This window comes from Dufourea novaeangliae, unplaced genomic scaffold (assembly GCF_001272555.1).
Source record: "Dufourea novaeangliae isolate 0120121106 unplaced genomic scaffold, ASM127255v1 scaffold141, whole genome shotgun sequence".
Lineage (NCBI taxonomy): Eukaryota > Metazoa > Arthropoda > Insecta > Hymenoptera > Halictidae > Dufourea > Dufourea novaeangliae.
The window spans coordinates 1,030,068-1,043,202 of record NW_015374017.1 but is presented as its reverse complement, the minus strand read 5'-3'; the positions used below and the strand labels follow the sequence as shown (position 1 = coordinate 1,043,202).

The 13,135-nt window shown below is 35.7% G+C and overlaps 3 protein-coding genes across 4 annotated transcripts; all 3 read right to left on the bottom strand.

The window, feature by feature from the left end:
* Positions 1-1,325: 1,325 nt before the first annotated feature.
* LOC107188889 (cytochrome b5 type B-like) lies at positions 1,326-3,658 on the bottom strand. Its single transcript, XM_015577274.1, has 4 exons — positions 3,539-3,658; positions 2,100-2,228; positions 1,640-1,701; positions 1,326-1,385 (listed from the first exon to the last, which is right to left on the bottom strand). Exons 1-4 carry the CDS (start codon positions 3,656-3,658, stop codon positions 1,346-1,348), a joined length of 351 nt encoding a protein of 116 aa, XP_015432760.1. The 3' UTR covers positions 1,326-1,345.
* A 1,598-nt stretch (positions 3,659-5,256) lies between these two features.
* On the bottom strand, positions 5,257-7,121 carry LOC107188813 (WAP, Kazal, immunoglobulin, Kunitz and NTR domain-containing protein-like). Its single transcript, XM_015577177.1, has 4 exons — positions 7,082-7,121; positions 6,494-6,559; positions 5,575-5,748; positions 5,257-5,425 (listed from the first exon to the last, which is right to left on the bottom strand). The coding sequence occupies exons 1-4, from the start codon at positions 7,119-7,121 to the stop codon at positions 5,334-5,336; spliced, it is 372 nt and encodes a 123-aa protein (XP_015432663.1). The 3' UTR covers positions 5,257-5,333.
* A 2,679-nt stretch (positions 7,122-9,800) lies between these two features.
* Positions 9,801-13,030, bottom strand: LOC107188871 (WAP four-disulfide core domain protein 2-like). 2 transcript variants are annotated; one of them, XM_015577251.1, is made up of 4 exons: positions 12,955-13,030; positions 11,450-11,564; positions 11,161-11,342; positions 9,801-10,713 (listed from the first exon to the last, which is right to left on the bottom strand). In XM_015577251.1, the coding sequence occupies exons 2-4, from the start codon at positions 11,512-11,514 to the stop codon at positions 10,322-10,324; spliced, it is 639 nt and encodes a 212-aa protein (XP_015432737.1). In that variant the 5' UTR covers positions 11,515-11,564; positions 12,955-13,030; the 3' UTR covers positions 9,801-10,321. The 2 variants fall into 2 exon arrangements, with proteins under 2 accessions (XP_015432737.1, XP_015432738.1); XM_015577252.1 differs by having other exon boundaries at positions 11,161-11,336.
* Between the last annotated feature and the right edge of the window lie 105 nt (positions 13,031-13,135).

Sequence of the window (13,135 nt, the reverse complement as noted above, 5' to 3'; positions counted from 1 at the left end):
TTTACTGGGTTTTTACACGTTTCGCACTTTATAAATAATTTATTAAATATTACGATAAGAACAAGTAATTATTTTTATACAAATTTCAAGAAAAATACGTGCAATTGGAATTTCAACAGCTGTTTTGTTGTTATAAATAAACACATTCAAGTATTAATCTCAAACGTACATAAATTCAACAATTCGGTCATTCACTGGTTGGTTTACCCTATTTACAATCCTGGAGAAATAGTTTGAAATTTTGCGATACAGAGTAAATACAAGATAAAGTACAAGAAAAGAATGCAACTTGTACGAAGTTGAAAAAGTTCGGATAGTGAAGGTTTCTGTAATAAGATCTTTTTACTGTCTTCTTTTTACAGTTCAATTTTTCATTTGAATTATGGCTCCGAATTTGAACCTTAATCTTCGAATGTGAATTCGAATCGTATTTCTTTAACTTGAATCTCGATGATACAAAATTATCCATTCGTGACTTGGAATCAACGCGTGCGCGTAGACAAGTGAGAACAGCATCTAGGGATAAACCGATATCGTCAAAGTATTTTTTACTCATAATTTGTATCGAAAAGAAGTATCAATATTTAAGGAAATTGATACAAAATTCTTTTTCATTAATATAATATATTTCAACCAGAATTCTCGTGCGCGTTACTGCCGTTGCTAGCTGGCTCAAGCGCTCGCATGTGTTCCCAATTCAAGTGGATATATCTCCAACGATTTAGATAACAGTAAACTTCAAGGAAGATTTTGGTTTTTTTTTCAGATTAGCGAAATACATTTAATACCTTTGTCCGATCGTTTATACGCGATCGTATAAAAATTCTTCGAACTGTCTGCCCGTGATAAGGAAATTCTAAGTTAGATTTCTCCTTGTCTGTTCTATTTTTATAGAGATCAAAGTACAAGCAAATGAATACGTATATAAAAATCGGCATAATGTGCAATCGAATCGCGTGTTGTGCTCTCGCGATCGATATCGTCGAAGTGATAAATCTCACCTCTGGGGGTAAACTGAAATTCCCGTTCGTCCATACTGGTCCACATCGATCATTTTTACAATTGGCGCGCCGCCAACGTCATCGCAAACTAATCCCTGATTCACGATCGTCATAGTTAGAAGCTTAAGCGAAGGATTTTTTTAAAAATGATACAATACTTGTACGTATATACACATATATAGAGTATTCTTATTCCATTCTTACTTGTAGTTTGTAACTAGATCTACATGTATAATAGTGGTAAAAAAGGAAGTGAATAAAAATTAAATAAATTAATATAATTAACGAGAAAACGAAAAATAATACAACTAATATCATCAACGTGTTTGGTTTGCTCCGTTGCGTCATGACGCACAGTTTCCGCACAATTTTGAAAGAAACCACCTGCAACAAAACAACATTTTTTTATCTGTTAAATACTGGAAAAATCAGTTTCCTCTCGTTAATAGTGTCACCATTTGTCCCTTAGAAATACTGGTCCCTTTTTTTCCCTTTAATACTGGGGATACATGTACTAATGTCTAGTTTTTTTTTTTCTACGGCATGTTTGATCGTATCCTTTTAAAACACACATTTAGTGTTTCATTATTCTTTTCTTGAACATATATAAATGTTTACAACACAATTTCACTACATACCTTTTTTTTTTATCTTTCACGGTATCGCTACCCTTCTTCTTTCGATTTCCTCGTTTATCCTCCTGCAACATAATAAAACATTTACACGATTAAACAATAAAAACCACACAATCCATAATCGGTTCTTAAATTTCCACTTCTTTCTAGAGAATCGCAAACGAACTTTATCTTTGAGTAATACATGTACAATTATATCGAATATATTGATGAATTTTTTTACTTGATTTCCTATTGGATTAACACATTCATTTACATTATTATCTGATTGCTAACAGTAGTTTTTTACATGAAAACAGTCCGAAAAATGTTTTTTTCAATTATGAATAAATCGATGTTGTTTCAAATGTCAATCGCAACAAAGAAAGAAATTATTGTCAAATATAGTCACTAGAGTAATAAAATAGGTGTTCACTGTAGTCGGAAAATGCAGTTAACTGTATAATGTTAACTGTATAATTACCTGGATCAATTCACCGATGAGGTAATCCTTCAGCATACGTATCGCCTCTGAAGAATGGCCGAAATCATCGAACGGGATGGTTGCGTCCTGGCCAGCGTATTCGTCGATCAGCTCGGGACCACCTGGATGCTGAAGTCAGATTCAAAGATGCCTCCTATTTGCGTTTTTACTTGTATTTATATTTAATAATGGTGCCACGAATTTTTTTTTACACATTTTGCATCTGAATTCTGAATCACGGTTCTTGGTTTGTACATTACGAATTTGAGTCAATAATTTCCGTCATAAACACTAAAAGGATTAATAAATAATAATTAAATACTAATGGTCATACGACTAGCTTAAATTAAATACGAATAATTAAATGGTCATTCTATCGTACTTTGACTGTCGAAAAAGTTAAACTCTACTTAGGGATTTTTTTCTCTGTAAATGCAATATGTAATAAAATGCATCTTGTTAGTATTTAGTGAACTACTTATAAATGATATAACAAAAATGGAAAAATAAGTTATTTATATTTTTCTTTCAGTTTCTTCTTAGAATGAAAACGTGACATCTGAAAAAAGAGGTATCTCCATGGTGCAGGTGATTTCTCAACGTAGACTCATCCGAAACAAAAAATTCAGAAAGATTGTTAATATGTATGAGTGTCGCTATTGTAGGAAGCACAATAAATAATTTATTTTGAAAAATAATCCAATAAAATTTTTGACGAGAAACACTTTTCTTTGGTAATTTTGTTATTTAAATGTGCTTCCTGCGATAGCGACACTCATACTAATTACGAATCGTTCTCAATATTGTGTTTCCGATGAGTCTGAGCTGAGAATTCACCAGCGTCATGGAGATCCCTTCCTTTCGAGATGTCACTTTTATGCTCAGAAAAATCTTAAAACAAAATATAGTAAAATTATTTTTATATTTCCTTACACTATTTACAAGTACTTCAATAAATACTAACAATTTACTAAGGAAAATCCCTAAATACAACTCACCTTTTTCTACTATCAAAGTAAAGCAACCCTTTAAGTTCATCGGTAATCACGAACATTGCACAGATGTCAAAAATAATTATTAAAATGCCTTGAATAGACGTAAATTAAAAAAATTTCAACTGGAACTTATTTGACTCACCACAACGCAATTATATGAATTTAAAGCATAGGTTTTATATGATCGATTTCGAATTATACGAATTAAAAGTTTCATATAACGAACAAAAGATGAAAAAAATATTCCACCATTTTTATTCGATTGAACGTGGTAATTTCAATTTTTATGATAAAATAATATTTCTTCTTGAATTACTAGACACTTCAAACAATTATTTAATCTAATGAACTGTCTAAAGGTCAGGATAACGATCTCAGTTACTGCTGCTTCTCACTATGTATTACTCCAATAAAATTCTGCCCATCTCTGCCCCACATTAGTACCTCAGCTTTGTATCTGGTCACATCGTACACCATATCGTGGATCACGATCCACGTGTCGGCTCCATTTTTCCCATCTTTCGGCGCGACGTCCTTCAAACTGTACCTCGTCAACGCACTCATCCTCGTCCGTTCAAATATCGACGGATCTCACAAGTAACTGAAAACTGCAACGATTCAGTCTTATATTGTTAAGTTTCACTGTGTCGATCTCGTACGATGGCACCAGCACGTGTGGAAAACGTTCCCGGCTCTACGACTCGTCCGGGGAATTCCGTCGATCCATTGATTCCGCGGGAAGCACAATAAACGATAATGACAGAATCGAGGAAAACTCTGCACGATAAAGACCAGTACATCATCAATGTCAGGTACGCGAGATAAACGCAGATAGCCTGGTGGTCACGTATTTCCGATTACGGATCAAGAGCCTGAATTCTCAAGATTTTGTCTTGAATGTTGCTGCATCATGCATGCGTTCGAATCAGAGTTTCGCTGAATTTTATTCGAATTAAATTGGGTCGTTTGGAAAGTTCGTAGCATTTCGAGGACAGTGGTTTTTTTTATTGCACGAAGGAAAAATCGTTTCATTTGGTGAATAGGTATTATTTTTTAGACGTGAATTGAATGTATTTGGTATATATAAGTTATTTGTTGTTTTTGTATGGTTTTTGTGAGAAATATCGACGAAACGTATGAACAACCACAAAGTCTATTTTCATAAAGTTCTGTCGAATTTGTATAAACATTACACTATTGGAAGATTTTATAACATCTACATAATTAATTAATTGTTCTATCTGATAATTGTTCTTTTAAATCACTAGAATGTTTTGTAGAAAAGACGTCGAAAAGAAAATCCATGAGCTTTAGTTTCGTAATTTATTTCGTGTACTTTCCCGATTAACGGAAATTCCGTAATGCTGAATCGATAATATTGCTTTTTTTCGCGGGACTTTCCTCAAAGATAATCATACGATTTGTTTTCAGTAATTTTCTAAGTTTGTTTATAAACATTTCGCGGCTAACGACGATTGCACAATAATGAAGTGCAATGTAATTCAGCATTCTTGGCGAATTTTATATACATATTCGTTGGAGAACGGTCAAAGACAGTGTTTTTTAACATACCAATATCTGTTAGAATATCAAAACAAATCGAAATACAAATTATTTAAGGTTAATAATAATAAATGACGATAACATTTTTCATTGTTGGACAGACAAGAATGGTGTGTAATCATTTATGCACACAATTATTACGATCGTACGGCTTCACAGTTTAATCAGTTCCTGTGTTGAAAATTTCAATAAAACAAGTGCAAAATTGGAAAGCAGTTATTGCTGCGGATATTATTACTCTGTTTACACAAGTATTGAATTTAATCAATGGGTGTTTGATCGGTATACAGGGTGTCTCGATAAAACCCGAACACTCAAATTGTACAAGGCAAATGTGAGCAAAATTATTGCTGCTGTTAATGAAAGAAACGTTCTTTACAATAAAGTTTATTGGACATTTGGTAGCTCGAGTATATAAAAGAACTGATTGAAATGATAATGACTTTTTGTTACAATATATGTCGTAAGTTCATTGAAATACATTAAAATATCACCGGTTTATTAGGTGGAATCGTAAATAAACTACAGATATTTGAATATTATACAACCAGTCTTTGTCAACGATACAATAAAAATTGAACGAATTTTATAAACGTGTATAGTAATATTGTTATTTAATATTATGTAGGAATTGTTCGATCCTTTCAAATTATATATTTGTCCTTGGTACATTTGTTCATGTACGAACGCATTTTTCACGTTTCGTATTGCGGTCGAACTGACACTTTTGATACGGTCCACATTTCACGCCGGCACAATACACTCCGTCTGAAAAATACAATTATTTTTACTCGTTCTACATTAAAATATCATTATCAATCATTGTAAAATCAATTTTTTGCTGGATATAAAGAAACATTCTTACGTTAGCCAGTTTCATATGAAGCTTTCATTTAAAATAGTGCCAATTTGCTTACCATTTTGCGACCCTTTGTACCCGTTTCCGGTACTAAACATACTCGCCTCCACGCACGACTCGGTCCCGCATTTGTTCGGACAGCATATTTCGTTCATGGAGCACTGATAATCCGAAACGCATCTTGGAGTGCATCTCGACACGCTGTTTCTCAATGGACAATGACCACCTTTGTCTGTATTAACATTTTCATTGAAAAATGTTTAACCGAGTAATACCCATGGGCTCACAATAATATTCTAACTTTGTGTATCGTATACGAAATCTATGAGCATAACGAAAGATAATAAAAAATCGTGTAAATTACGACGAAGTGTTCTTTACATTAATGTCAAATTATTTCTTCGTATGGTTATTATGTACAGTAACAATTATCCGAGGTGAAGTTTTTATTATTTTCTTTTTTGTACCAAAAACCCGTGTCGCCATCTGTGGCAAAGTTTCCAAGTTACTGGCACATTCGTACTAGAGTTTCACGGAAGATAACACCACCATGTCATTTATATCCTCCGTATAAAAATATTCATTTTAGTTATTTCGAAACAGATATTGTGCACCAACAATTATTAATTACCATCGTGTTATTTTATTAGTTACTAATTGACCAACTAACAATCAATAATAGTATGAAGAATCAAAAGCCATACATTTCTGTAAAATTATACGAACACTTCTTCCCAGATAGCACATGACGCCTTGAAGACGCCCATTTTACGGCTATTTTAGGTCCAAGGCGTCTTTAAGCCGTCTTCAAGGTGTCATGTGCTATCTCGGTTTTCACGATCGAAAAATTTTCTTATTTTTCGAAACGCTACAGTCTGGGATTAACGCAGCAAAAGGGCAAATTTAGTAATTTTATAACGACTGCTGCGCGTTTGTCTGGAAATAATTTTGCGCGTTCGAGTGATTAATTGACTTACGGGACAGCTGGCCGACTGTCGCGGACAGGAGCAGGCACACCGTCACCGCCAGAATCATTCCTTTCTCTGTGACAGAAAATTAATCGTACGGAAATTATCAGCCCAATCGGACGTCCATTGTAAACATTTCCTTGGAGTATTTGAATAAACTAGCACTCAATCTGTACATGTATATGTCTAATGGGTGTCTTGAAAAAACTTTTCCACACGCTACACGAGAAACAAAAATATGCAATAACAAAAAGTCATAATATGAAAAATAAATTTCTCTTTCGTATTACACAGAATCCTGGATTTTTTATACCACGAGAGAAGAAACAGGTTCTCGAATCTTCCTGTCATCTTGGACAGTCTGAAGGTCATCGTTTAAAATTTCCGCTGAAGATTCATTTCTCTTCGTTGTAGTATTATTTGTGTGATACTGAAACTAGTATAGAGTATCTATTCCGTTTGTAATAAACAATTATAATTAGACTGCTAATTTTATGTATTTATGTAGCCTATAGAGGTCTGCAAAATACAGTAAAATACAAAACTTTCACCAGACCCAATCAGTTTTGATATTTAAGAAACGAAAGAAATTCCTACCTTTGCTCTTCTCTGTATAAATTGCATCAGAAAATACCATTTTGCATAAAAATCCGCAGTCTAATTAAAATAAACATGACTTTCGTAACATGCAAGATAATAAATACGACCTTTAAATAATTTTAAAATACCGAAAATAATATTTTTCTCTAGTAAATAATTTGAATCGAGAGAATACTACAATAATATCGGTTATTTATATATTTTTTCTGATCTGTCTGTTCTCTTACTGTCAAAGGGGTGGAGAGTACGCAAAATATTAATTTTCCAAAAAGACACATACTAATCATTTCCATTCTGTCGACGATCCCTCTTCTGCCGAACTGACATCCACCTTGCACTTTCCAAGTTCGTCCAGCCGGCGGATGAACCACGTCTAATCGTTGCACGATAAGAATTCCGTCTCTTAAATCTCTCGTCTCTCTCTCTCTCTCTGCTTCTCGTTTCCACTTCCAATTTGCGGCGAAAGGAAAACCTCGCGAAACGCACAAGGGGAAACCGAAGGATCGACTGATTCAATGGCTTCTCGGACACTATTTTGCACCGTGTACACTTTAACGACTGTTATCAACTTGTTTTTGCTCCACAATACAACATAACGTGTATACATTCGGGGAATAATTTTCTTGGGTATTCCACCGAGGTTCTACGGATTGGAATTGCATGACTCACACTGTGTTGGAGTCTCAACGCGACGCTCGAATGATTCGTGCCGTTCGGCCATATTGTCAGCCAGGTATTAGAGGCAAGAATCATTGGAGCATCCAGTTGACTCTTCTTCGTAGCTGATGCAAATTGTCTTTATGAAAAGATTATGGCTGAGGACGACATTGAGAGCATCTTGGTATTGTTGAAATTCAGTTCGTTGGGTAGCAGTTTTCTTACACGTTTCTCAGTCGATTTATTAACACTAGAAGTACCAAAGCAGTCAAAATGATTGGTTGGTATATTCTTCTATTGATGATTAAAATGTTACAACACTTTTCTCAGATTTTTCACAACTTTCATTGTAATATAAAAATTAAGAAATAGTTAATTTATAGATTTAAATATTTTCTTTTATAATTGATATTATAAAGTTATTGCACGTAAAAAAAACTATTCTTGTTGCCTTTGAATACTGTAGAAATATTTAAAAGAAATTACGGTTTTATAAGTTTTTATTGTATTCCTAAGAAACAAAGGACAATATAATGTCTTACTTTACCGATAAGCCTTTAGAAGTATATAAACATTTGTTTCGTGCCATCTTTACAAGACCAGAGCAAACTATTGTATACTCATAGATATGAAAAAATACATACAATGATATTAATATTTTAAATAGTGAGAAGGAAAGGGTTAAACGGAGGCTGAATTTGTGACTACGAGTTTTATCAATAGAATTGTTAATACAATTGTTGTCAATCTTTTATAATGTTCTTCGAATGATTATATATAAGATTACAATTTATTGTATGAAAAGGTACCAGTATATTTTCAAAGTTTTGTAAATCTGGTGCTTTAATGCCCTTAGAGTGGTCTTGCTCAATGGTACTCTTGCGTTTTACAATTTCATTATTAAAAACATTATCTTCGAGGTACATACATATACAGAATAGTATCATTGTAAAATGGCACAAGAATATAAAAGCATCGAATCAATTCAAGCGGTCGAGCACACATTCAGTTTGATCCCATCACTACTTGGATGTCATGATTCGACGGAGAAACACGTGTGAGTAATAACTGTTATTAATAAAGTGCGTGGTAAGATAGACATCTGGACTCATTATTGCCCGCGTCGTGCAAAGCTACCTTATTAAAAATAAAATGTTTTGCATTCATTTCATAGAATACAATTATCACAGTTTACAATAATATTTGAATAAATTTCACAACAATTGCCTCAAATACTACTTATATATATTCGAGTTTAGAATATATTTGTAACAATATGTGCATAAATTCAGTAAAACATGGCTTAAATATTATTCACACTTATGACAATAAAAATAATTCCCTCTTCTGTGACTTGTAAATCTTCCGTACGATGTTCAAAGCTTCATATGGAATAGTTTCATACATTTGTCGTCGAAATTTTCATTCTTGGGGACATATGATAAATGTCGGACTCCTGAAAATGATAGATACGTGTTCTCATTCACACATTTCACTCATCACTGCCATGTGCCTGCATGCTGCACGTTGTTGACCGCTAGTGAGTTTGGCGGGCGCTGAGTTGCCCATCACTAGGTTAAAGGAAGTGTGTTCGTAAATTTGAAATAAATACGTAAAAGTAATAACTAAAATTCTAACCCAATATGGCGGCTGTTTTTCACAGTCCGTCAATGACTTTTTGCTTCTTAAGGTCCAACACATTACCGTGTATCTCAAGGTTCTATGCAAATGTGTGTCACTAGGTTAATAACGCGAAGGAAAAGGTCACTTCGAGGTAACTTCGAAAGAAAAGGTCGCTGTACTTTCCCAGTAGACCCGCCATTGTTGCATTCGTACCTTCCATCTTGCATGCAGTTTTTTTCGTCTTACGAAAGTATCTACCCCAGATAGCACACAGACCGCTTAAGACGTCTTAATGACGGCTTAAAGACGTCTCAGGCCGAAAATAGTTGTAAACTGGACGTTATCAAAAGTCATGTGTCTGGGACTAAGGCTATTAAATAACAAAACTGACTGAAAGTAACGGAATCTTATAATTTGTTTACAATCATAATTGTTTATTAACCGAACAAAATATTATAAATGTTTTAATTAATGAAACCGTCGCCTAGGGAATCGCAGAATGATTCTTTCGGTTCTAACAAATCGTGACTGATTTTTCACAAATTTCTTGAGCGAAAAGAAGCATTCAAATTAGTCGAGAAGGAAGAATGGTATAATCAACAATATTCGCAATACAGCATCGTCGTTAATAAAAGTATCGCTTTCTAAAACAGTCGCTTCTAAAGATCCGATTCCAATGGCCCTGTCACAAATGTCAAAAGAAATTCGCGAATTGTCGGTAATACGTACATTTCTAAGACATCTTGTTCAGCGAAAAGAATTCAGTAACAGTGAATCACTATTCAGGAAAGTATCGTCTTCGCGTGATTAAGCCTACAGTAAAATGGCACTTGAACGTCTCCGAAGAAATTCTTAAAATTCTCGATAATATGGCACCTATGAGATATTTCGTTACTCGTGGTACTTATTTCCCCGCGAATTTCGAACGAAGAGTCGAACAGTCTCTGATCATCCGGATTAATTGTTGTAGAAATAATAAGGGTAGGAATTCGGGTCTCTGGGATTGTTATAAGGATTTCTGGGCGTTTCGTAAGGATTTCTGGGCGTGTCGTAAGGATTTCTGGGCGTGTCGTAAGGATTTCTGGGCGTGTCGTAAGGATTTCTGGGCGTCTCGTAAGGATTTCTGGGTGTTTCATAAGGATTTCTGGGAGAATTGTTCGGATCCTCAGGCAGCGGTACGACCGGTATCTCCACGGACTCGACCACCTCGATGTCCGGTTTCTGGCAGGCCAGCGCGCCGCAACGATTTTTGCAACACTTCAGGTTTCCTCTGCAATCGTTGTCGACGCTGCAAGTTGGCGTACAGACCCACCTTCCTTTGGGCACGGCTGGACAGGAGCCTGGTTTCTCTGCGAACGAACAATGTTTTATTTTAACTTCGATCAATTCTCATGTTGTCACTCACATTTAGGGATATTCAATTCCGATTCGATTCTTCGGGAGATCGATTTCCGTGTAACACATACACTAACGGCGGAAAGTATGGGACCAGAGATCAAAATTAATGGAACAGTAACTCATTGTTCTGTTACGATAAAATAAAAGTTACGGAATCAGTACATATACAGGGTGGCCCAAAAGTCACTAGACTATTTTAAAATATAACTTTTTAGAAAAAGCCCGTTACTTAAAGAACTACAGTAAATCTTCGATGAGTCCTCGAAAGTTCCTCAGCATCAAACTAAATATAAACTCTGTGTATATTTTAATTTTGCAAAACTATTCCGAGTGTCTCCGAAGAAAACAACGTAATCATCTATAGTTGATGGTGGATGACATCGAAGGATTCGTTTTACCTCTGTGATTCGCTTGTCTCATGGTCACAGGCATCGAGCAGACCTTTCCTTCGCAAGTGGTGCTGCAACATTTGGCGATTCCCAAGCAATCTGAGTCGGATGAGCAGACCCGGGTGCAAATCTGAACCGACACTGCTGGCGGACATGACCCCGGTTTCTCGGCGAATGGTTCGTACCTGAAACTACTGCACTGGTTAGTGGAAAGCCGAAGTAGAGGAGGTTCGATTATTTTTTGTTCGAAATACCGAAAGAAAAATTGTTAATGGTATCTTGAGGAAGTAGACTTTACCTGGATTGACCGTAACTGGTGGCCAAAATTAGCGATAACGCTAGGGTCACCAGAAGCGACTTCATACTTCCAGCGTTCTGAAGATGTCCCCACAAAATGGCGTCCGCTTAACCAACTGAAAACGTAAACTTGATAATGAAACACGAAGTCGCAGCATTGTTGTTTGTTCAATCGAAAATTTTGTTAATGACCACGGCACTGTTGTCTGTGTGTACGTCTTATAACAATCCAACAAGTGAACAATTATTCTTTCTCGCTGATATTACCAAGGAAAATTCATCATTAACGCTATGCTCGAATCTCCATAGTATAAAGAAACTTTAACCTAGAGAACAACAAATATTTTTCGAAGTCCTAACTCGAAAATCTTTTTTTTCTCAACGGTTGTACCTCCAAATACTAACACCAAAAGTTGTAATAAATAGATATTCAGTAGATGATATTATACCGTGTTTGACGATTTCACTACTTTTCGTTTTCTATAATATCAAACTCCGTGAACTTTAAACTCAGTTTTCTCCGTTTAGAAACCAGTGGACATAGAACACTTAAAAACGACGATTTGCTCTCACGATTATTTTTTGTATACAAATTTAAACTGGTATTAATCACTGTACTTGCGTATGACAGATTTATCGACAAGTTCTCGTGTCTTTCACACATCTGCTAAGGGCCTGGAGGAATTTCCCGCCTATATAGGATCGATCCCCACTTGGCCGATAGATCGTGCAGCACGTGGGCCCCGTCCATAGGGGACCGCATAGATCGCCGCCGCACTAACCTTGGATGTCGAACCGCAACGCAACGGCAATTAGCCGGGCGAATCCAATTAACGAGAAATCTAAATCGAGCGGAAGGAAGATAGTGGTTGTTTATTCGAGCCGCCCCCTCGATGGAAAGAACCTGCGGCGGTTTTCGTAGTCTAGACGGTTTCCGGGTCGTTTAATCGCGCCCTTTTTTTTTTCCGCGACTTATATACTGTTCCTTGACGCCTTTCCTGGCGCGTGCATTAACCCGTTCGCCAGGAAAAAGAGGAATGACCTCGTTGATAGTGCCTGACAATATTGTCCATTGATTCTTTTATTTTATTCACTCAACTATAGAATCTCCAATTCGGTCGTATCGAAGTAGTTACTTGCATTAATGCTTTATCAACGGCTTTTTTAGCTGTGAACAATAGTTTGTTTTTGAGGGAATTTAACAGAAAATAGGAGAAACAATTCTTCGTTTGTTGAAAATCTGATTTTTCAAAATTCGATAGATTTCCTTAATTTGTTGTATTTTGTACATTAATAGTATATTTCTTTATTTCATAAGAAGCGTAAATTATGATGTCTTAATAACCCAGATAGCACATGACGCCTAATGACGCCTTGAAGACGTCTTAAAGACGCCTTAGACCTAAAATAGCCGTAAAATGGGCGTCTTCGCTAAAGCCGAGGCTTCGGCTAGTTGCCGAATTAAAAATTTAATTCGGTTACTATTTTACAAAACGTGTGACATACCTTTCTGTCAAAAACAGTCGACCTTGTGCACCGAACACGCCGTCCGTCGATCGCAAATCGAAAGTGTTTCGATGACATAAACGAAATTAAAAAAAAAAGACGACTGGTTTTTCCTGCCGGTGATGCGGACACTAGAGGAGACAGTTCGACACTGGCGATGAATACCCAATCGCATGTATTA